Here is a 22,600-nt window from a genome sequence, read left to right on the forward strand (position 1 = left end):
TACCTCTATTCCCTTTAATACCTCTATTCCCTTTACTACCTCTATTCCATTTACTACCTCTATTCCCTTTACTACCTCTATTCCCTTTACTACCTCTATTCCCTTTACTACCTCTATTCTCTTTAAGACCTCTATTCACTTTACTATCTCTATTCCTTTTACTACCTCTATTCCCTCTATTCTGCCTTTACTATCTCTATTCCCTTTAATACCTCTATTCCCTTTACTACCTCTATTCCCTTTACTACCTCTATTCTCTTTAAGACCTCTATTCACTTTACTATCTCTATTCCTTTTACTACCTCTATTCCTTTTACTACCTCTATTCTCTTTAATACCTCTATTCCCTCTATTCTGCCTTTACTACCTCTATTCCCTTTACTACCTTTATTCCCTTTACTATCTCTATTCCTTTTACTACCTCTATTCCCTTTACTACCTCTATTCCCTTTAATACCTCTATTCCCTTTACTATCTCTATTCCTTTTACTACCTCTATTCTCTTTAATACCTCTATTCCCTTTACTACCTCTATTCCCTTTAATACCTCTATTCCCTTTAATATCTCTATTCCCTTTACTACCTCTATTCTCTTTAATACCTCTATTCCCTTTACTATCTCTATTCCTTTTACCACCTCTATTCCCTCTATTCTGCCTTTACTATCTCTATTCCCTTTAATACCTCTATTCCCTTTACTATCTCTATTCCTTTTACTACCTCTATTCTCTTTAATACCTCTATTCCCTTTACTATCTCTATTCCTTTTACTACCTCTATTCTCTTTAATACCTCTATTCCCTTTACTATCGCTATTCCTTTTACTACCTCTATTCATTTGACTACCTCTATTCCCTTTAATACCTCTATTCCCTCTATTCTGCCTTTATTCCCTTTACTACCTTTATTCCCTTTAATATCTTTATTCCTTTTACTACATCTATTCCCTTTAATAACTCTATTCCCTTTACTACCTTTATTCCCTTTAATATCTCTATTCCTTTTACTACATCTATTCCCTTTAATAACTCTATTCCCTTTACTACCTATATTCTCTTTAATACCTCTATTCCCTTTACTATCTCTATTCCTTTTACCACCTCTATTCCCTCTATTCTGCCTTTACTACCTCTATTCCCTTTAATTCCTCTATTCCCTTTACTACCTCTATTCTCTTTAATACCTCTATTCCCTTTACTATCTCTATTCCCTTCACTACCTCTATTCCCTTTACTACCTCTATTCCCTTTACTATCTCTATTCCCTTTACTATCTCTATTCCCTTTACTATCTCTATTCCTTTTACTACCTCTATTCCCTTTAATACACCTATTCCCTTCAATATCTCTATTCCCTTTACTATCTCTATTCCTTTTACTACCTCTATTCCCTTTAATACATCTATTCCCTTTACTATCTCTATTCCCTTTACTATCTCTATTCCCCTTACTACCTTTATTCCCTTTAATACCTCTATTCCCCTTTACTACCTTTATTCTCCCTTTAATACCTCTATTCCCCCTTTCCCAGAGATGAGATGGAATTTGTGCGGATATATTCTCATATATTCTGTGGTATCTCATGGGGAATTCTCAGACTCCCAGCTTCCCTGTTTTTTGTTTTATTTCCATGATTTTGTGGATGTAGTCCTGTGGGAGGAGGGCCTGGAAATGTTAACACCTCCAGCAGCTGATGCAGATAACTCTGGAAGCTGTGCACACACACACACACACACACACACACACACACACACACACACACACACACACACACACACACACACACACACACACACACACACACACACACACACACACACACACACACACACACACACACACACACACCAAGTCAGTGTAATACAGAAAGGCCTGAGAGTTATGAATTATCTCCTTCTACCATCTTGCTTAATTAAATTACCTGCTTTTTTAATCAGCCATTCGCTGCAGGGTTTAGACATATTATAACAATAACCACATCTGTGTTGTAATTTCACTTTAATCAACACAGTAATTGTATTAATTATTGCGTTGTAAAAAAGTGCATGGTAAACCCATTTCAGTAACAAATTTAGCAGTGGTCCTCATCCTACTGCCAACCAGTCTATTGTTGTGTACAATATAGCCAGACAGGCCAGTTTACAGGCCTGCCTAGTGGACACTACAGGCCTGTAACTGGACAAGGAGGCATTGTGGGTCAGGGGTTACAGGAGAGAGTAGCTGGCATGGATCTCCAGAGGGATATCTGGGACTATTCAGTCAGTTACTTCATCACATTTCTGTTTATTCCTGGTGGGAGAGATGACGAGTCAGTAGCTATGTGGTTTCAGTGTTACAGTCACAACACAGCAGTTGTGTTTAGCAGCGCTAAATAAGATTAGGTCCTGCTTATTCCCTTCCCTTTTCTCTCCCTGGAGCTAGACAAGCTTGGATTAGTGTGCTTGGAAATGTCACACCCGATAAGTGTTATCAATTCCTTGTTTTGGTTTAGACTAAGCACCATGCCAAGCAGCTCTAGCTCTCCTAAATGTAGATTTAGAGTTCAATACCTGCAGGATGTCTTCATATGCTGATATTTCCCCTCCATAGGCGAAGGGAACATGCATCGGAAAATGATATATTTTTAATGACTGGCTGTAAAATAATGTCAAGTAGGCCGTAAGCACAAGCATCATCCGACAGACCATGTGGTCACGGCACTAAACAGGAAGACGGCGACATAGCTAGAATGTCGGAGATGTGAAGATGGGGCCTAGGGTGCGACTCAAATGGCCCCCTATTCCCTATATAGTGCACTACTTTTTACTAGGGCCCATAGACCCATTTGGGATGCAAGAGCTACTGTTGAAACCGCTGGCTTGATGACAGTGTCCATTTCAATTAGGGACATTAGCAATGACTTAGAAACCTGACAGCAAAATCTCCTCTCTCACCAAAGGACATTTATAGAATGTATACACTGCATAAGGTCCCTTTTCTTCTACACAATTGATCCCTAATTAGCCATTAGTTATTCCATTACCCCTTTTAATCTGTAAATCATGAGCACGGGATGGGCTGGCTCTGTAAATGGCGGCTCAGGCTCAGTCATTGACGAGTTAGTAACTGCCCTAATTAAGGAATATGCTACTCGCACACTGAACCCCTGAGACTCTTCACATGGTGGTGGGACATAGATATTCCTGAGAATCTCTCACTCGTAATAGTAAACCCTGGGATTCCCACAAAGTGGGGGAAATGGTACAGTTCAATGGTTATGGCGTTTGCCTCGTTGCGCCTGCGCACGTTTGCTCCCTCTAACCGCTGAGCCTTATTTCTCAGTCCGCAATTATACCAGTCAGAATAACGGAATTGGTTTGAGCGCCGGTGCAAGGATTGATTGTTAGGCTGTGTTACTCACGGAGTCAGAGGGCTTTATAATGAGACTCCTCTCTCAGAGAACAGCTTGGACAAAGGTTAGGCGTTATACCGTATGGAAAGGAGCAGCGAGGTGTTTCTACACTACAGTATGTGTCTTGTCGATTGTTCATTGCTGTCGGTTGTAAGCGGCTGCAGCAGAAACAGACGCCAGACAGAGACAGATTCTACCATTTATTACACATAGGACATTCTTAAATAAAAATGCTCCACTGAACAGCTCTTGCATAGATATCTTACAATACCAATTTAAAAAAGAATTATGAAACAGACCAGTAACAAAAATAAATTTTTCTTCTTCCTTAATAAAGAACATTACCATACTAACATCATATAATACAAATAATAATATTTTAAACACTTTGTACAGAAAAAATATGTAAACCAGGAAATAAAGAACCCAAGAGAAAACCAAAAAGTAATTGACCATGACAGGAGCAAGCGGAAGGAAAGTGGAGGGGGGAGTGAGAGAGGGGTGGTGGGAGAGGTGGAGGAATGGAGGGAGGGATGGAGGGAGAGACACAGAGAGAAAGAGGGAGGGGTAAAGGAGGGAGAGAGGGAGGGGTGAGGAGTGGAGGCTGATGAGTCTGGCAGAAAGGAGAGGTGATGGTGTTGTTGGCATTATGGAGGGATGGAGGGAGTGGTGGAGGAGTCTGGTAGAAAGGAGAGGTGATGGTGTTGTTGGCATTATGGAGGGATGGAGGGAGTGGTGGAGGAGTCTGGTAGAAAGGAGAGGTGATGGTGTTGTTGGCATTATGGAGGGATGGAGGAGGTATGGAGGGAGTGGTGGATGAGTCTGGTAGAAAGGAGAGGTGATGGTGTTGTTGGCATTATGGAGGGATGGAGGAGGGATGGAGGGAGTGGTGGAGGAGTCTGGTAGAAAGGAGAAGTGATTGTGTTGTTGGCATTATGGAGGGATGGAGGAGGGATGGAGAGAGTGGTGGAGGAGTCTGGTAGAAAGGAGAGGTGATGGTGTTGTTGGCATTATGGAGGGATGGAGGAGGGATGGAGGGAGTGGTGGAGGAGTCTGGTAGAAAGGAGAGGTGATGGTGTTGTTGGCATTATGGAGGGATGGAGGGAGTGGTGGAGGAGTTTGGTAGAAAGGAGAGGTGATGGTGTTGTTGGCATTATGGAGGGATGGAGGAGGGATGGAGGGAGTGGTGGAGGAGTTTGGTAGAAAGGAGAGGTGATGGTGTTGTTGGCATTATGGAGGGATGGAGGAGGGATGGAGGGAGTGGTGGAGGAGTCTGGTAGAAAGGAGAGGTGATGGTGTTGTTGGCATTATGGGGCCCCTGCAGAAGGAATGAATGACAGAGAGGTGACAATAGGAAAGGTGTTCCACTGTCAGACTGACCAGGTGTAGAGGCTGGACTGGGACTAGACTACCACGTGGAGGCTCAGATGTACTGTTGCCGGTCTGAGAAAAGCCTTGGGGTTTATCTCTGCTCTCAGACTGAGGTGTGTTGTTGGCTGGGTGGGTGGTCCCATAGAAATAGAATGACTTGACTTGAATAGGGATGTCCGTTCTAGTAATTGTATTTCTATTGCTGGCCCTTTGACTGAGTTGCACATCCTGGTGCTGTCTCTCTAACCACAACTCTCCACTTGACAGAGGGTGAAGAGAACTCTAGATTCTAGAATTGGGAATACAATAGAACTCTAGATTCTAGAATTGGGAATACAATAGAACTCTAGAGTACTCTGCACTAGATACTAGCAAGTCTGAGGGGACAAAACATCTCAGGGGGACTAAGTCCCACAGGGTCTATTCCTCTATCTATGTACTGTTCAGAGTATGATGCCTGGGCCCCAGAGTTGGAGTAGGATTGGGGTTGAAGGGAAAGTGGGGATGAGGTGGAGGGATACAGAAAGACACAGGGGGTGGGAGATTTGTCAATCCCTTATATACTGACACATTAAATATGGACAAACACAGCAGATACAGACTCACTCCCTGATGCAGGTGCACCCACAAGAACCATGAGTTCAGGAAGATAGTAGTCACCTGTTGAAAGTAGGACGTCTCCTTCCTTTAAAAAGTAGACAGTAATGAACATGCCCAGTTGATATTGCCCATTTGATGACAGTGGAGGGTCCATAATATAGTAGTTACCCATCAGTTTGATTGGCTAATATCTAAAAAGAAACCATCTAATTGGTCTCCTCCCAATTGGTTCTTGTGGTTAAGTGTATCAGGAAGTGTCACAATATGTTAAGTTGATATTTGACATTTGAGTGTTCCAACAGACTAAACTAGCAGTAAGTAAATAGGTACACTATGGAGTGTGCACAGTAAGTCACTGTAGTGAAATGGTTGGGAATCTAGAAGAACAGGAACATTAAAAGATTGTGTGAGATGTATTGTATGTGTTTAAATGCTGAAGCACTGTTGCCTAGTAGTGAACAAAACCCCCCTTAAGTTTGTTGTTGCCCTTTGTGAAGCCACTGAGTGGGAGAACTATTACTAGATGTATCTACAAAGCTGCCAGAAGCCTCACCAAAGCGACCACCCTACCTCATGGGGACCGAACGTGTGAGGCTTCAAGTTTGGAGAACGCTTAAGGTAGGTAGGTGTATGACACCATTGCTCTCGGGATGGTTTTCCAAACGCTTAACCTAACATTGACTTGGTGTTCTACCTCAGACATGACCGTTTGAAATATTACACTCCACTGTACTAAGCTATGGGAAACTAAGTCTACATTAGAATTGGTAGGGTGCTAGTTAAGTCGGCCTTGAATTGGGCACCCTAAAGAGACTACACAACCATATTTTACAACCATGAACGGACAATGAGTTCAGCCACACTGAACATCAAACAAGATTGCAATGCAGGAAGAAGTTGGGTCAGGGTTGGGGAGGGGGGACAATAATGGTGGAATTGTAGTGGACAGTAAAACAATTTAATTCTCTATCTCTCTCTATTTTCATTCACAGCAATTCACTAAAATCTTTGGGTGGAAGCGTATAGGTGTGTATCCAGCGTTCCTGCAGTTGAATGTGCATGGATCACTACTGTGGGGTTGTAGAGAGAGAGAGAGAGGGAGGGAGGGAGGGAGGGAGGGAGGGAGGGAGGGAGAAGAGGGAGAGAGAGAGAGAGAGAGAGAGAGAGAGAGAGATTCATCAAAATCTCATTTCAAATCGCTAATCCACGAGATAAAAAGCAGGGCTAATTTCATTATCATTTGATTAATCCCGGGGGTAAACAATTTTTCTCTTTGTCAAAAAAATATCTCTTCAACTTCAATAACTTTCTGGCTTTACGATAAACTGCTGCTAATGTACTCTTGTTTTCTCTGTGGCAGATTGCCCACTTGGTTCGTAACAGTACTGTGGACCGTTGAAATGAAACCATTTTGGCTCGTGGTCCCTTATGTTTTTTTCCCCCTAGACCTCTGTTTCCCTGTGACCAAATGCCTTTCTCATTAGTGGAGTGCGACTGGAGAGACTAGAGGAGCCTCCACAGAGCAGCCTGCAGCGCTAATGCTAATCAGAGCTGTGGGATACTAGCGCCCAGGAAACTACATAGGAGCATCTCCATGGCAGCAAGCAGTGTTTTAACAGGCGAGGGAAAGGGGAAGAGGGTTAGCTAGCTACTTCTGGTGGGAATGCCACAGGACAGAAATAGAATAGGACTTTTCATTTGAAGTGGGGTTTGAGATCTGTCAGTGTGTACGCAAAGGGACTAAAGTTGGGCTAATTTGGATATATTTAAACTGTGTGCTGCTATCTTTTTAGCATGTAGGCCTGTTACGGGCTAAATGACCATGACTGCTGTATCAATTTCCTGTTTACTGTATCCAGGCTTTTCTACAGCGGGAACTATAGAAAAGTCTCCAACCAGAAGTGAACATCTGATAGAACATAAGAGTGTTTTAAGAGTTTTCATTTGCTGAACCAATTGGAGGGGCCATTGAAGTGCATGATGTATGGTTTGAGTTTTACTAGTTGTTTTTTTCCATTGTTCTGCTCTGTGATCCCAAATGAACGTGATTTGAGTGGTTTGAAGAGAAAATAAAACGTCAGAAACAAAACCAAAGCAATATTGTCAGCCATTGCTAGATAGATCGAAAGCTCTGATAAAGTGAATGGACCAACCAACACACAGTACAATCCCAGTCTCCCACACTGTTAGTTTGGCCACCAGTCTACTGGTAATATTTTTTCTCACAACGCAAATTAAATTCACAATGTTTCCAACGGATGTGCCGTGCTATAGCTTGCATTGGGACACACTCAGACATACCATCGCCTATCCTGCACAAAGTGCCACAAACAAACCCTACATGATTGTACATAGAAGGGGGGGGTTGTTCAAAACCCGCACCCCTGCATTTCTTACATTTTGGCATGACCTTGCATCATCCACCATGGCAACAAAAATAATAATTGTAGCGTTAAAACCACAACAAAACAACAAGGAAGAAGTTCCAACTAAAAAGTGGAATCAAAACACAAAGATCATCTCAATCTCTTGTTTTACATCGTCTTGTTGTCGAGAGACTTGTCTTGTTTTACATCGTCTTGTTGTCGAGAGACTTGTCTTGTTTTGTGTTTGTAGAGAAAGCTGCCGCGGTGGTGCTAAGAGGCCTAGTATGGAGACGGTCGGCTTCCCAGATGCCGCTGTGTTCTATGCCAGACCCTGCCCGTGGCTCGAGTTCCGCGCTGGAGGTTTTTGGTATCGATTGTTCTGAGCTCCACCGGACCCCATGAGGGCAGTTCTGGGACCGTCTAGGAGAGTCTGGCAAGGCTGAAACATACACATTACTATAGAGACAGTAATGACATCTATTCTGATACAGCAGCCATTACTACTGATGTGAGGAGGCCAGGGTTTATGTGAGAGGGGAAGTTTGTGGGTACAGTAATAGTGACAGTGGTATTGGTATTAATGCCCTGATTGCAAGGCTATGTAAAACTTCATAGACCTGGGGCAGAGGAATCTGGTCCCATGCTGTTGAAGCTGATTGTTAACATACAGAGACTGAGATTGTTTGAACATGAGAATGAGCTCGTTTTCTCACTTCAAAGCCGTTACCTCCAGCAGAATCAGATCTTCATCTACAAAACAACAATTGCTAAAAATCCTACTGTGAAAAATTTGGAGCAGAACAAATGATTCCGGGAAGCGATCCGAGTGTGAGAAGCTGCCATGCAGTGTTTTTTGCTTTCCAAGTCTGTTCATTAACTCAATCATATATTTTCCTTATCTCAAAGTGGAGCCATGAGCAAACTGTTCTGTGTGTTGGTGTGTCTACGTGCCTGTACGGTGTGAGAGAGACGGAATCGTTTTTTTTTTGTGTAGTATTTTTTTGAGTGTTTTTTATTTGTATTATTTTTTCAGGTTTTTGTTGTTGTACTGTATGAAAAAAAGCACAGATAACATTGAAAAAGTCAGTGCGGACAATGGATACGAAACAGGCAAGTCCCTCTGCGATGATGAGGCCATGTTGTCCTTTCTAATACCCAGATTCATGTCCAGTAGCCTATCAGGTCCCTAGTCTCCCAAATAGGGGATGTGGTCACAGCAGACCAGCCTCCCAGGCCCCTCCATACTGGAGGAGATAGGGGTTTCCTATGGGAGATGGTGGAGTTCCACAACCCACACAAACAAAACAAACATTTTCCAGTTTTCTGTTCTGTTCTGGTCCTGGCTTGGTGATGAAGCCTCGAAGGTCCCGCCAAGGTTTGTTTTCAGCTGGATCGCATGGGAGAAAAACACAGAGTGGAAAACAGACGGCCTTTCCTTTAATATCAGGCCAACAATACAAATCCTTTTTCTTTCAGCGTTCATGTGATTTATTTTTTCTTTTTCCATCTTCTTAGCTATCAGTGCTAGATAGCGGCTACTGAGTTTAGCCTGTGCATACGGGTCGGGGTAAGTTCATTCGTTGTTCCTCTCTTGAATGAGCACATTGTTCTTCGTTTGTACATAAACTGTTTTAGTTTTTTTCCTTCAGTGAATTTTTAAGACATTTCAGAGAAAACAGACCTTTATTCTTAATAATAATAATTCATTGTCTTTAAAAAACAAAGGCAAGAAAGTGTCGCTGCGCATTTGTTAGATGTTGCCTGTGAGGTGGCAGGAGTGAAGGTGAGAGAGAAGAGCAGAGCGCCTCCTACAGGAGAGCCTGAGAAGTCCGCATCAGGGTCACAGAGCTCACTCTCTGAAGTGTCAGACCCTCCTCCCACAGACAGGGGGCGACACTGACGGATTGGCCACTAGTTCCATTGGTCTCTCTCTTCTCGCTATTCTGGCATTGTTGTTATTTCACACGGCTTGGTGAGGGTAGAGACACCCCTAAAACATTGTGATAGGATTGGGAAACAGCACACCAGAATAAAACGGGCAATAGTTGCTGTTGGGTTGGGATGCCCATCGTTGCTTCTGCAAGTCACTGACGATTGGCGTGTCAAAGTTTATCAGTTTATTCTGGGTGAACCATCTCCTTTCCCAAGTCGCTCTATAGTTTAAATGTACACAAAATAAACAGTAGAGTGTAAATGGGTCGTAATTGGATCAGCGTATTGGTTTGGCAGTGTCTGAGTTACCAGACTTGGATCAGACCAAGGCATGGCTAATCAGAGGATGCAATAAAAGAGAGAAGTGTGAATCACGAAGTGTGAATTAAAAAACAACAACAAGCTCCTCCTCCTCCTCCTTCTCTTTCCCTCCATCACTCCATCTGTCCTCGCTGACCATGGGTCCATCCTGGGTCGTGGCTTACATCCGTCCAGTGTGTCATCCCCCATGCTATGCTTCTAGTGTCAGGTCTCAGGTGGCAGGGGCAGCCTCGGGATGGTGAGAGCTGGAGCTGGTGTGTGGTTCCCTCCTGCCTACTTCTTCTTCTCTCCTATCTCCCTTCTCTCGCTCTTCTTCCCCGCTCTCCTCCTCCCTCTCTCTTAGATGTGCCTCTTCATGTGCAGCGCCAAGTGATCGGACCTGGAGAAACACCTGGAGAGAAGTGAAAGAAAGACAGAAGAGGTTTGTCAAAGTCAAACTCTATGTTACTCAATAACAGTAGGTAAACATGGTTACGCATTCAGGGAGGTAATCGAGAGGCTTAAAACGTCTGTGCCTTTAGTTAGATGGATACTCAGATTCTAAACTGTACATCCAGATGTTAGCTGGATAACTGTTGAGGTTTAAATGGACTTCAGATAATCTGGGTAGAAATCGCGTGAAATTTTACGACCGACACAGCTCTCCAGCTGCTGGTACATTTACATTGGACATGTTAGTCATTTAGCAGACGCTCTTATCCAGAGCGACATCCAGTGAGTGAATACATTTTCATACTTTTTTTTCGAAACTGGTATCCCGTGGGAATGGAATCCATAACTCTGGCGTTGCAAGCGCCACGCTCTGCCAACTGAGCACAATGACAAACACTGACAAAGATGCAAATGAAACAGAAAGAAAAGTGTTTAATAATCGCTGGTGAGAAAACAAAGAGCTGTGTAACACGTGTACAGATGGGAGGGAAGACTTTCAAGGACAAAAAAACATTTGCCTCTTAATAATAAATGACATCTTGCTTAATTTTTATCACCTAAGTGTTAGTCAAAATGAGGACATGCCAATTCAGCAACAGGATTGCTCGTTCTCTTCTGTTTGTTAAAGAGCATGTGTGGTAATTCTCCACAACGCAGCCACAAATCAAGGTTCCCGGTTCTGCGATTTATACCACAGCTAGAGGTGAAATACTATCGCAGAAACCCCTTATTAGTTAGAGTCATGACATGTGAACAGGCGTGGGGGGGGGGGGCAACGGCCCATAGGCCTGTTTCGATGCTAATCGATTAAGCTCACTGGATACTGCTACTGGGGAGGGTGATAAATAACAGCAAACAGGGAGAATATATGCCACATGTACTTTACTTTTACAGGGCTGTAAAGGTAGATGATCCTATTACACTCATGCAAAGCAATAAAATGAATCGCAACTGAAATGAGTAAAGCAAGCTAGAAAACAAAATGTGGGAGAGAGAAATTAGGAATTAAAAATTCAATTTGCCCACGGCTGTATCCATTATTAATTTGTCCAAAGACAGCTCTGCAATTTAAATCCAGAAGAGGATTCTCTCTATCCAGACAGCTATGATGGGCTATTTCCGTGGTGTGTACGGTGGTGGAAGAACGCTGTCTCTCTCTCGCAGTCCCTCTCTCGCTCGCAGTCCCTCTCTCGCTCGCAGTCCCTCTCTCGCTCGCAGTCCCTCTCTCGCTCGCAGTCGCTCTCTCGCTCGCAGTCTCTCTCTCTCTCTCTCTCTCTCTCTGTCTCTCTCTCAATTCAATTCGCTTTATTGGCATGACGTAACAATGTACATATTGCCAAAGCTTATTTGGGATATTTACAATATATATAAAAAATAAAAAAATTGAATCAAAATTGTCAACGGCACAACAGTACCAACAATTACCAAGGGTCAAAATAACCATACATTCAACAATAACAATAAGTATACAGTAGAGGACATGTGCAGGTTGATTGGTCTGTCAGACACTGTCCCTCAACTTATGGCAGGCAGGAATGTAGTGCGCTGCCAACCTACAGCTCTCTGCGTGCTCCCCCAACAGGACGGGTAGCCTATCCTCATCAGAGTGGTCTTTGAAACCTTGAATAAGGGTTTCAAATTTGGGAAAATGACACTCTCTAATTGTTTTATATTTTTTACATTTTGTCAGGAAATGCAGCTCCGTCTCAGGTTCTGCTGTTGTGCAGTGGTTGCACAGCCTTTCCTCTACAGGGAGCCAGGTTTTCCTGTGTCTGCCTTTCTCAATAGCAAGGCTGTACTCACTGAGCCTGTACTTTGTCAAGGTTACTGATCAAGGTTTTGATCAGTAACCATGGTCAAATATTTAGCCACAGTGTACTGTCGATTTAGGGCCAGATAGCAATGCATTTTGCTTTGTGCTTGTGTTTGTGTTTCCCAATAAGCAATATAGTTTTGTTTTGACTGTGTTGTAATTTGGTTTATCCTGATTGATTGGATGTTCTGCTCCTGAGTCTTCAGTGTGTTAGTAGAACAGGTTTGTGAACTCAGGACCAGATGGATGAGGGGACTATTTTCTTTGCTCAGCTCTTGGCATTGCAGGGCTTGGTAATGATATGAGAGGGGATCACTGTATTTTAGATGTTTCCAAAACTGAATTGCTCTTTTGTTAGTTTTTATTATTATTGGATATTGGCCTAATTCTGCCCTGCATGCATTGTTTGTCTTGTAGGAGAATCTTACAGAACTCTGCATGCAGGGTTTCAATGGGGTGTTTGTCCCATTTGATGAAAGTGGACCCCACACCTCACTGCCATAAAGTGCAATTGGTTCAATGACATATTCAATTAGTTTTAGCTAAATTTTAATAGGTATTTCAATTTGAATTGGATTTTTAATGGTGTAGAATGCCCTGCGTGCTTTCTTTCTCAGTTTATTCACTGCCTCATTAATGTGTCCAGTTGAGCTTATTTTTTTACACCAAAGTAATTGTAGTGTGTGCAGTACTCTATATATTTTGTACCAATTGAGAACTTTGGTCTAATTCCCTGAGATCTGGATCTTCTCTGGAAAATCATTATTTTAGTATTTTTGGGATTTACTGCCAGGGCCCAGGTCTGGCAGTACTGTTCCTCTCTCTCTCTCTCTCTCTCTCTCTCTCTCTCTCTCTCTCTCTCTCTCTCTCTCTCTCTCACAGTCTCTCTCTCTCTCTGGCAGTCTCTCTCTCGCAGTCTCTCTCTCTCAGTCTCTCTCTCAGTCTCTCTCTCGCAGTCCCTCTCTCTCTCGCAGTTTCTCTCTCTCTCTCGCAGTTTTCTCTCTCTCTCTTGCAGTCTCTCTCTCTTGCAGTCTCTCTCTCTTGCAGTCTCTCTCTCGCAGTCTCTCTCTCTCTCGCAGTCTCTCTCTCGCAGTCTCTCTCTCTCACAGCCTCTCTCTCTCTCAGTCTCTCTCTCTCTCAGCCTCTCTCTCTCTCAGTCTCTCTCTCCCGCAGCCTCTCTCTCTCTCTCTCTCTCGCAGTCTCTCTCTCTCGCAGCCTCTCTCTCTCGCAGTCTCTCTCTCTCGCAGTCTCTCTCTCGCAGCCTCTCTCTCTCGCAGCCTCTCTCTCTCGCAGTCTCTCTCTCTCGCAGTCTCTCTCTCTCGCAGTCTCTCTCTCTCGCAGTCTCTCTCTCTCGCAGTCTCTCTCTCTCGCAGTCTCTCTCTCTCGCAGCCTCTCTCTCTCTCTCGCAGTCTCTCTCTCTCGCAGAGCTGGTTGCTATTCAAGACTTCAATACTTTTCTCTTTCATTTAATGTATTCTCTTTCTCTCCCTTTCTCTCTCTCTCCTTCCGTCACCTCTTCCCTTTGAACTGACCATGTTGTCTGGTGTGACTGCTAGAGGGCCAGTGGGGGCTGAGTAAGGTCCACTGGCCGGACAGATGGCCCTCCAAGTCACTGTCAGGGGCTGCCACACCAGCTGGTACGCCCCCCGTCCATCCCCCCTGTACCCCTCTACTTCGCCCTGCAGGGGGTCTCAGCTTGATTAGGCAGAATTAATGACGTTCCTGTGTGTGTATGGATGACAGAGGGGCTCAGAGCTCAACACACTGGCTGTATGTACTGTTCAACATTCTCCCATTCTGATGGTAATGTGGTAACACAGCAGTGAGTTCCTCCTGGCCCAGCCAGCCAGGCGTTCCCTAAGGTGCCTGAACAGGCTGCCTCACAGAGGGGAGATCAATGCGCCTGTTTGATGGTTGCCGCGTCACTCACAAGACGCTTCAAAGGCCTAGCAGAAGACAGGGTTGAGTTAACCTATGTGCCAGCCTGCATCCCAAGTGGCACCCTATTCCCTTTATAGTGCACTACTTTTGACCAGGGCTCTGGTCAAAAGTAGTGCACTATCTAGGGGCTAGGATGCCATTTGGGATGCAGGGCCAGTCTACTGTTTGTTTAGCTTGGAGCTTCACCTCAAACAACTGACTGACAGATGAGAGGGACAGATGCTTAATGCATTACCATCTATATTTATCTATTCCATGTATCATTACCATCCATATTTATCTATTCCATGTATCATTACCATCCATATTTATCTATTCCATGTATCATTACCATCTATATTTATCTATTCCATGTATCATTACCATCTATGTGTATCTATTCCATGTATCATTACCATCTATATGTATCTATTCCATGTATCATTACCATCTATATGTATCTATCTATGTATCTATTCCATGTATCATTACCATTCATTTAGCAGTGGCCACAATCTGTTTCAGAGGACAACATCAACAAGGAAATCATTTTAATGTGCTTTTAAGATGAGAGCTTCATTCATCACAAAGGCTTCACAGTCATTATGGGATATTGTGTGTAGATTGACGAGGGAAAAATACAATTGAATCCATTTTAGAATAAGGCTGTACCGTAAAAAAAAAGATGGAAAAAGTCAAGTGGTCTGAATACTTTCCTGTATAGTGAATTTATTCAGGGCCCATAGGGCTCTGGTCAAAACTAGTGCACTATATAGAGAATAGGGTGCCATTTGGGATGCTACCACTGTCATCTTATTCACACTCAGTGATTTGGCAGCCATTTTACAGCCGTTTCCCAGTGTGAGTGAAATACTACTCAGACACAATCAGCAGATGAGTTATAGGTAGTGATCCAGCTCCACTCTGGGTGTTCTTTATCACACACCTACTGCAGTGCTGTTCCTCACACTGCCTTCCTTTCATTTATCTTCTATTCGTCTCTGTGACAGAAAGATGTGCATGGGACTATTTGCGAGTGTGTATATAGCAGGGATCATCAACTAGATTCAGCCACGGGACTATTTATATCTTGAGCGGATTGTCAGGGGACCGGAAACATAATTACAAATGTTTTTAACCAGGTAAGTTGAACACGTTCTCATTTACAGCAACGGCCTGGGGAATAGTTACGGGGAGATGAATGAGCCAATTGTAATCTGGGGATGATTAGGTGGCCATAATGGTAGGGCCGGATTGGGAATTTATCCAGGACACCGGGGTTAACACTCCTACTCTTACAATAAGTGCCATGGGATCTTTAGTGACCACAGAGAGTCAGAATACCTGTTTAATGTCCCATCCAAAAGACAGTACTCTACACAGGGTAATGTCTCCAATCACTGCCCTGGGGCATTGGGATTATTTTTTTAAATGTTATTTTTTAGACCAGAGGAAAGAGTGCCTCCTACTGGCCCTCCAACACCACTTCCAGCAGCATCTGGTCTCCCATCCAGGACCAACCAGGACCAACCAGGACCAACCAGGACCAACCAGGACCATCCAGGACCAACCAGGACCAACCAGGACCAACCAGGACCAACCAGGACCAACCAGGACCAACCAGAACCAACCAGGACCAACCCTGCTTGGCTTTAGAGGCCAGCAGTGGGATGCAGGGTAATATGCTGACAGCTTCCTCCTATTATCACCTGATAGTTTATCAATCACAGCCCCATGCTATTGTACCCACTCTGTCAGACACACCCACACCCACACCCACACCCACACCCACACCCACACCCACACCCACACCCACACCCACACAAGCCCAAACAGATGTAGAGTATTTGACAAAAAAAAAATCATGTCATACCATTTGTATATGATCACATACTGTTCCAGTATCTCTCTATACGTGGGAACAGATTAACAAAATTCTAATTTGATTTCCTGGTGTTTTCACAGTCTTTGATGTCCAGATTTGGGGGGGGCAAATAAAATCACTTGAGGGCCAAATTAGTCCGGTTGGCCGTCAGTTGGGTAACCCTGGTATATACACTGCTCAAAAAAATAAAGGGAACACTTAAACAACACAATGTAACTCCAAGTCAATCACACTTCTGTGAAATCCAACTGTCCACTTAGGAAGCAACACTGATTGACCATACATTTCACATGCTGTTGTGCAAATAGAATAGACAACAGATGTAATTATAGGCAATTAGCAAGACACCCCCAATAAAGGAGTGGTTCTGCAGGTGATAACCACAGACCACTTCTCAGTTCCTATGCTTCCTGGCTGATGTTTTGGTCACTTTTGAATGCTGGCGGTGCTTTCACTCTAGTGGTAGCATGAGACGGAGTCTACAACCCACACAAGTGGCTCAGGTAGTGCAGCTCATCCAGGATGGAACATCAATGCGAGCTGTGGCAAGAAGGTTTGCTGTGTCTGTCAGCGTAGTGTCCAGAGCATGGAGGCGCTACCAGGAGACAGGCCAGTACATCAGGAGATGTGGAGGAGGCCGTAGGAGGGCAACAACCCAGCAGCAGGACCACTACCTCCGCCTTTGTGCAAGGAGGAGCAGGAGGAGCACTGCCAGAGCCCTGCAAATGACCTCCAGCAGGCCACAAATGTGCATGTGTCTGCTCAAACGGTCAGAAACAGACTCCATGAGGGTGGTATGAGGGCCGACGTCCACAGGTGGGGGTTGTGCTTACAGCCCAACATCGTGCCGGATGTTTGGCATTTGCCAGAGAACACCAAGATTGGCAAATTCGCCACTGGCGCCCTGTGCTCTTCACAGATGAAAGCAGGTTCACACTGAGCAAATGTGACAGACGTGACAGAGTCTGGAGACGCCGTGGAGAACGTTCTGCTGCCTGCAACATCCTCCATCATGACCGGTTTGGCAGTGGGTCATTCATGGTGTGGGGTGGCATTTCTTTGGGGGGCCGCACAGCCCTCCATGTGCTCGCCAGAGGTAGCCTGACTGCCATTAGGTACCGAGATGAGATCCTCAGACCCCTTGTGAGACCATATGCTGGTGCGGTTGGCCCTGGGTTCCTCCTAATGCAAGACAATGCTAGACCTCATGTGGCTGGAGTGTGTCAGCAGTTCCTGTAAGAGGAAGGCATTGATGCTATGGACTGGCCCGCCCGTTCCCCAGACCTGAATCCAATTGAGCACATCTGGGACATCATGTCTTGCTTTAGTCCAGGTCTGGGAGGAGATCCCTCAGGAGACCATCCGTTACCTCATCAGGAGCATGCCCAGGCATTGTAGGGAGGTCATACAGGCACATATAGGCCACACACACTACTGAGCCTCATTTTGACTTGTTTTAAGGACATTACATCAAAGTTGGATCAGCATGTAGTGTGGTTTTCCACTTTAATTTTGAGTGTGACTCCAAATCCAGACCTCCATGGGTTGATACATTTGATTTCCATTGATCATTTTTGTGTGATTTTGTTGTCAGCACATTCAACTATGTAAAGAAAAAAGTATTTAATAAGAATATTTCATTCATTCAGATCTAGGATGTGTTATTTTAGTGTTCCCTTTATTTTTTGAGCAGTGTAGTATGTGTGTGTGTCAGCAGAACATGCAGTGATTTAGGAGGGGGTTAGGTTCAAACCTAAACTAGAGGGACTGGGGGGGTCCACTTAGAGTCCCCTAAGAGGCACGTTAGAGAAAGAGAGAGAGTCTGAGTGTCTGAACTAGTTGGCTGGATGGTTTAGCTCACATCCAAGTCCTGGAGGCTGTGTGTGTATCTAAAGCTGGCCTGGCATCTGGACTTGTCAATTCCCGTAACTGTAGCAGGCCTGCTACAAATAGCCCCATTGTTAGCCAACAGCCAACATATATGCTGGTAATGAGTGTGTGAACATGGATTTGATTATGCACTCCCCCGAGTTGAAGGCTAGAGGTGGCTGTGGTGTATTATACACAGTGGCTAAGGCTGGTCTAGGATAATGTGTGTGTGTGTGTGGAGGGAGGGAGGGAGATGGTGGATTTTGGAAAGCGGTCCCCTTCTGGAGGGGGATAGAGAGGGATCTGGGTAATTGTGGTTCCACCTGGAGCCATCAGCTTGCGCGTTGGCCCCAGTGTGTAAGTGTTGCCTGTGTGTAAAGACAGGGTCTGCCTCCCAAATGTTACCCTCTCCTGGTATTCCCTATAGGCTCTGGTCAAAAGTAGTGCACTATTGTAGGGAATAGGGTGCCTTTTTGGGACACAGACAGGTTGACTGCCTCCTGCTATTATCACCTGACAGCTTATCAATCACAGACCCACACTAATGCAAATGTGCCCTCTCTGTCAGACACACACACACACACGCGCACGCACACGCACCTACGCACGCACACACACACACACACACACACACACACACACAAGCACACACACACACACGCACGCACACACGCACGCAGGCACGCAGACACACACACACACACACACGGCCGTCTCCATAGACAAAGTGCTTCCTTTGTGTATCCAGCAGAACAGAGGGGTCTGATGAGTGTCACTGTGTCTGTTGTTCGAAAATGGATGATCTTGAGTGTGAACTGTGTGTGTATGAGTGTGTGAACTGTGTGTGTATCATGTGTGAACTGTGTGTGTATGAGTGTGTGAACGGTGTGTGTATGAGTGTGTGAACGGTGTGTGTATGAGTGTGTGAACTGTGTGTGTATGAGTGTGTGAACTGTGTGTGTATGAGTGTGTGAACTGTGTGTGTATGAGTGTGTGAACTGTGTGTGTATCATGTGTGAACTGTGTGTGTATGAGTGTGTGAACGGTGTGTGTATGAGTGTGTGAACGGTGTGTGTATGTATGAGTGTGTGAGGAGAGAGTGTCTGCTTGCCCAATCTGGTTTGTGCTTGGTCGCTCTCTCTCTCTCTCTCCTTAGTTATTTGTTTCTTCTGTTACATAACCATTTCACTGTTTTTCACTTGTGCTTTTACTGATAGTGTCAGCATGCAGCCCTGCCATCAGCAGGGGAAGCAGGAGAGACCAGCGTGTGAGAACGGCCTATTCACAGGGTAACATAGGACTGGCCTGTGACTGAGTTATTCAGCAGACTGGAGCAGAGCCTGTGTTAACTGCCAGTGACGCAGTCTGTAGAGTGCTGCTATGCACATGATGAGGACAGAGAGGGAGACAGAGGAAGACAGAGAGGGAGACAGAGGAAGACAGAGGAAGACAGAGAGGGAGACAGAGGAAGACAGAGAGGGAAACGGAGGAAGACAGAGGAAGACAGAGAGTGGAACAGAGGTGTATCATGGGAAACTGTGAGACAGAGGAAGACAGTGTGGGGAGACAGAGGAAGACAGAGAGGGAGACAGAGAAGACAGAGAGGGAGACAGAGGAAGACAGAGAGGGAAACAGAGGAAGACATGTGGGAGACAGAGGAAGACAGAGAGGGAAACGGAGACAGAGGAAGACAGTGGGAGACAGAGGAAGACAGAGAGTGGAGACAGAGGAAGACAGAGATTTGTTTCTTCTGGATAACCATTTCACTGTTTTTCAGGAAGACAGTGAGGGAGACAGCAGGAAGACATCAGAGGGAGACAGAGGAAGACAGAGACGGGAAACAGGGAAGACAGGACTGGGTGACTGAGTTACAGGAAGACTGGAGCAGAGCCTGGTTAGACAGAGGAAGACAGAGAGTGGAGACAGAGGAAGACAGAGAGGGAAACAGAGGAAGACAGAGAGGGAAGACAGAGGAAGACAGAGAGGGAGACAGAGGAAGACAGAGAGGGAGACAGAGGAAGACAGAGTGGGAGACAGAGGAAGACAGAGAGGGAGACAGAGGAAGACAGAGAGGGAAACAGAGGAAGGCAGAGAGGGAAACAGAGGAAGACAGAGTGGGAGACAGAGGAAGACAGAGAGGGAGACAGAGGAAGACAGAGAGGGAGACAGAGGAAGACAGAGAGGGAGACAGAGGAAGACAGAGAGGGAAATGAAGACAGAGGAAGACAGAGAGGGAGACAGAGGAAGACAGAGAGGGAAATGAAGACAGAGGAAGACAGAGAGGGAGACAGAGGAAGACAGAGAGGGAGACAGAGGAAGACAGAGAGGGAAATGAAGACAGAGGAAGACAGAGAGGGAGACAGAGGAAGACAGAGAGGGAGACAGAGGAAGACAGAGAGGGAGACAGAGGAAGACAGAGAGGGAAACGGAGACAGAGGAAAACAGAGAGGGAGACAGAGGAAGACAGAGAGGGAGACAGAGAGGGAAATGGAGACAGAGGAAGACAGAGAGGGAGACAGAGGAAGACAGAGAGGGAGACAGAGGAAGACAGAGAGGGAGACAGAGGAAGACAGAGAGGGAAATGAAGACAGAGGAAGAAAGAGAGGGAGACAGAGGAAGACAGAGAGGGAAACGGAGACAGAGGAAGACAGAGAGGGAGACAGAGAAAGACAGAGAGGGAGACAGAGGAAGACAGAGAGGGAAACGGAGACAGAGGAAAACAGAGAGGGAGACAGAGGAAGACAGAGAGGGAGACAGAGAGGGAAATGGAGACAGAGGAAGACAGAGAGGGAGACAGAGGAAAACAGAGAGGGAGACAGAGGAAGACAGAGAGGGAGACAGAGGAAGACAGAGAGGGAGACAGAGGAAGACAGAGAGGGAAACGGAGACAGAGGAAGACAGAGAGGGAGACAGAGAAAGACAGAGAGGGAGACAGAGGAAGACAGAGAGGGAGACAGAGGAAGACAGAGAGGGAGACAGAGGAAGACAGAGAGGGAAATGAAGACAGAGGAAGACAGAAGAGGGAGACAGAGGAAGACAGAGAGGGAGACAGAGGAAGACAGAGAGGGAGACAGAGGAAGACAGAGAGGGAGACAGAGGAATACAGAGAGGGAGACAGAGGAAGACAGAGAGGGAGACAGAGGAAGACAGAGAGGGAGACAGAGGAAGACAGAGAGGGAAATGAAGACAGAGTGGGAGACAGAGGAAGACAGAGTGGGAAATGGAGACAGAGACAGACAGAGAGGGAGACAGAGGAAGACAGAGAGGGAGACAGAGAGGGAGACAGAGAGGGAGACAGAGGAAGACAGAGAGGGAAATGGAGACAGAGGAAGACAGAGAGGGAGACAGAGGAAGACAGAGAGGGAGACAGAGAGGGAAACGGAGAGCGAGACAGAGAGGGAGAGAGAGGTAGACAGAGAGGGAGACAGAGGAAGACAGAGAGGGAGACAGAGAGGGAGACAGAGAGGGAGACAGAGGAAGACAGAGAGGGAGACAGAGAGGGAAACGGAGGAAGACAGAGAGGGAAATGGAGACAGAGGGAGAGCGCTGCCACTGGGATTGGGGCTGTCCGAGGGGACATTACAGCAATGACTTGCATTTATGTAGTAAATCTTTTTCTACAGCTCAAAGCGCTTTACATTATATACGGCGAACTCCCCCTTCCACCATCAATGTACATGTGGTTACTGTAGTGCACAGTGTATTGATGTACTTGTGTGTGACGAGAGTTTGTTTGAGATAGATAATTTCTCTGTCACATGCAGATCATGTCCTATCTGCTGTCACTTCTATACCATTGGGTCGGTGACATGCAAAGTGTGTGTTGTGCAATTGATGTTGGCGTGTGTGGTACATACCTGTCACAGTGGTTACACTTGAATGGTTTGGCCCCGGTGTGTTTGCGATAGTGCCTTGTCAACTCATCGCTCCGGGCGAAACGCCACTCACAGCCCTCCCAGGAGCACTTGTACGGCTTCTCACCTGACAGGACAGAGAAAAGAACACGGCACACGTTAAACAGCTGTGACCTAAATACAACAGTTATTTTCTGTTTTAAGGTGGGAATAGTGAGATGTAAACTGCTACAACATCACCAAGCAGGCGACAGATGAGCTCCTCCCAGCTAGTTAATGTACCTGTGTTACCGTAGTTACCCAGACCAGGATAACACACCCAGGCTCATTTACCACAGGGTTATACATCAACCAATCATGTCAATTAGTCAGAAACTCAGAGAGTTCTCTAAATGAAGTCTTTCAGCAAACCTATATTAATTCAGAATCCTAAAACTAAAATCACTGTGAAAAACAAAACATTTTTTAAAATCATTTTCTCTGCCCCCCCCTCATCCTCCTCTCCTCGCTGCTCCCTGACCCCCTGCGGAGAGATCTGAAATTCTAATGAATTTCTCCCCAGTTAAACAGATGGGAGAGGGAGATATCTATTGTTCACATGCTGTATATTTATCTCCCTGGTAAAAAAAAATCCCTTTTGGGATGTGAAAGACGGGTGCAGCACGGTGCGGAGGGGAGGGGGGGGATCCGGACCCTGAGGTACCCCTCTTGGGGACCAGGCTGGCTGTGTTCGAATGGGCCTGGTGGGAGGGGGCTAAATTCAGGGAAGGTTTTGGGTTGGCACCTGCCCTAGTGCTGCCGCCGTGGTTGATTCAGATCCGGGGGTGGTAACGATAATTGGGGTCTT

At 45.5% G+C, this 22,600-nt stretch overlaps 1 protein-coding gene across 1 annotated transcript in view; it reads right to left on the reverse strand.

Moving 5' to 3' along the window:
• Positions 1 to 3,577: 3,577 nt before the first annotated feature.
• LOC112257079 (Krueppel-like factor 7) overlaps positions 3,578 to 22,600 on the reverse strand; it is a 132,990-nt gene continuing 113,967 nt past the window's right edge. Inside the window, exons 3-4 of the mRNA XM_042306638.1 lie at positions 21,757 to 21,880; positions 3,578 to 10,371 (exon numbers count right to left, since the gene is read on the reverse strand). Coding sequence (XP_042162572.1) covers positions 10,320 to 10,371; positions 21,757 to 21,880 — 176 coding nt within the window. The 3' untranslated portion in view covers positions 3,578 to 10,319. The remainder of the gene's footprint in view (positions 10,372 to 21,756; positions 21,881 to 22,600) is intronic.

Source organism: Oncorhynchus tshawytscha, linkage group LG26, assembly GCF_018296145.1.
Source record: "Oncorhynchus tshawytscha isolate Ot180627B linkage group LG26, Otsh_v2.0, whole genome shotgun sequence".
In the NCBI taxonomy this organism is placed as follows: Eukaryota; Metazoa; Chordata; class Actinopteri; order Salmoniformes; family Salmonidae; genus Oncorhynchus; species Oncorhynchus tshawytscha.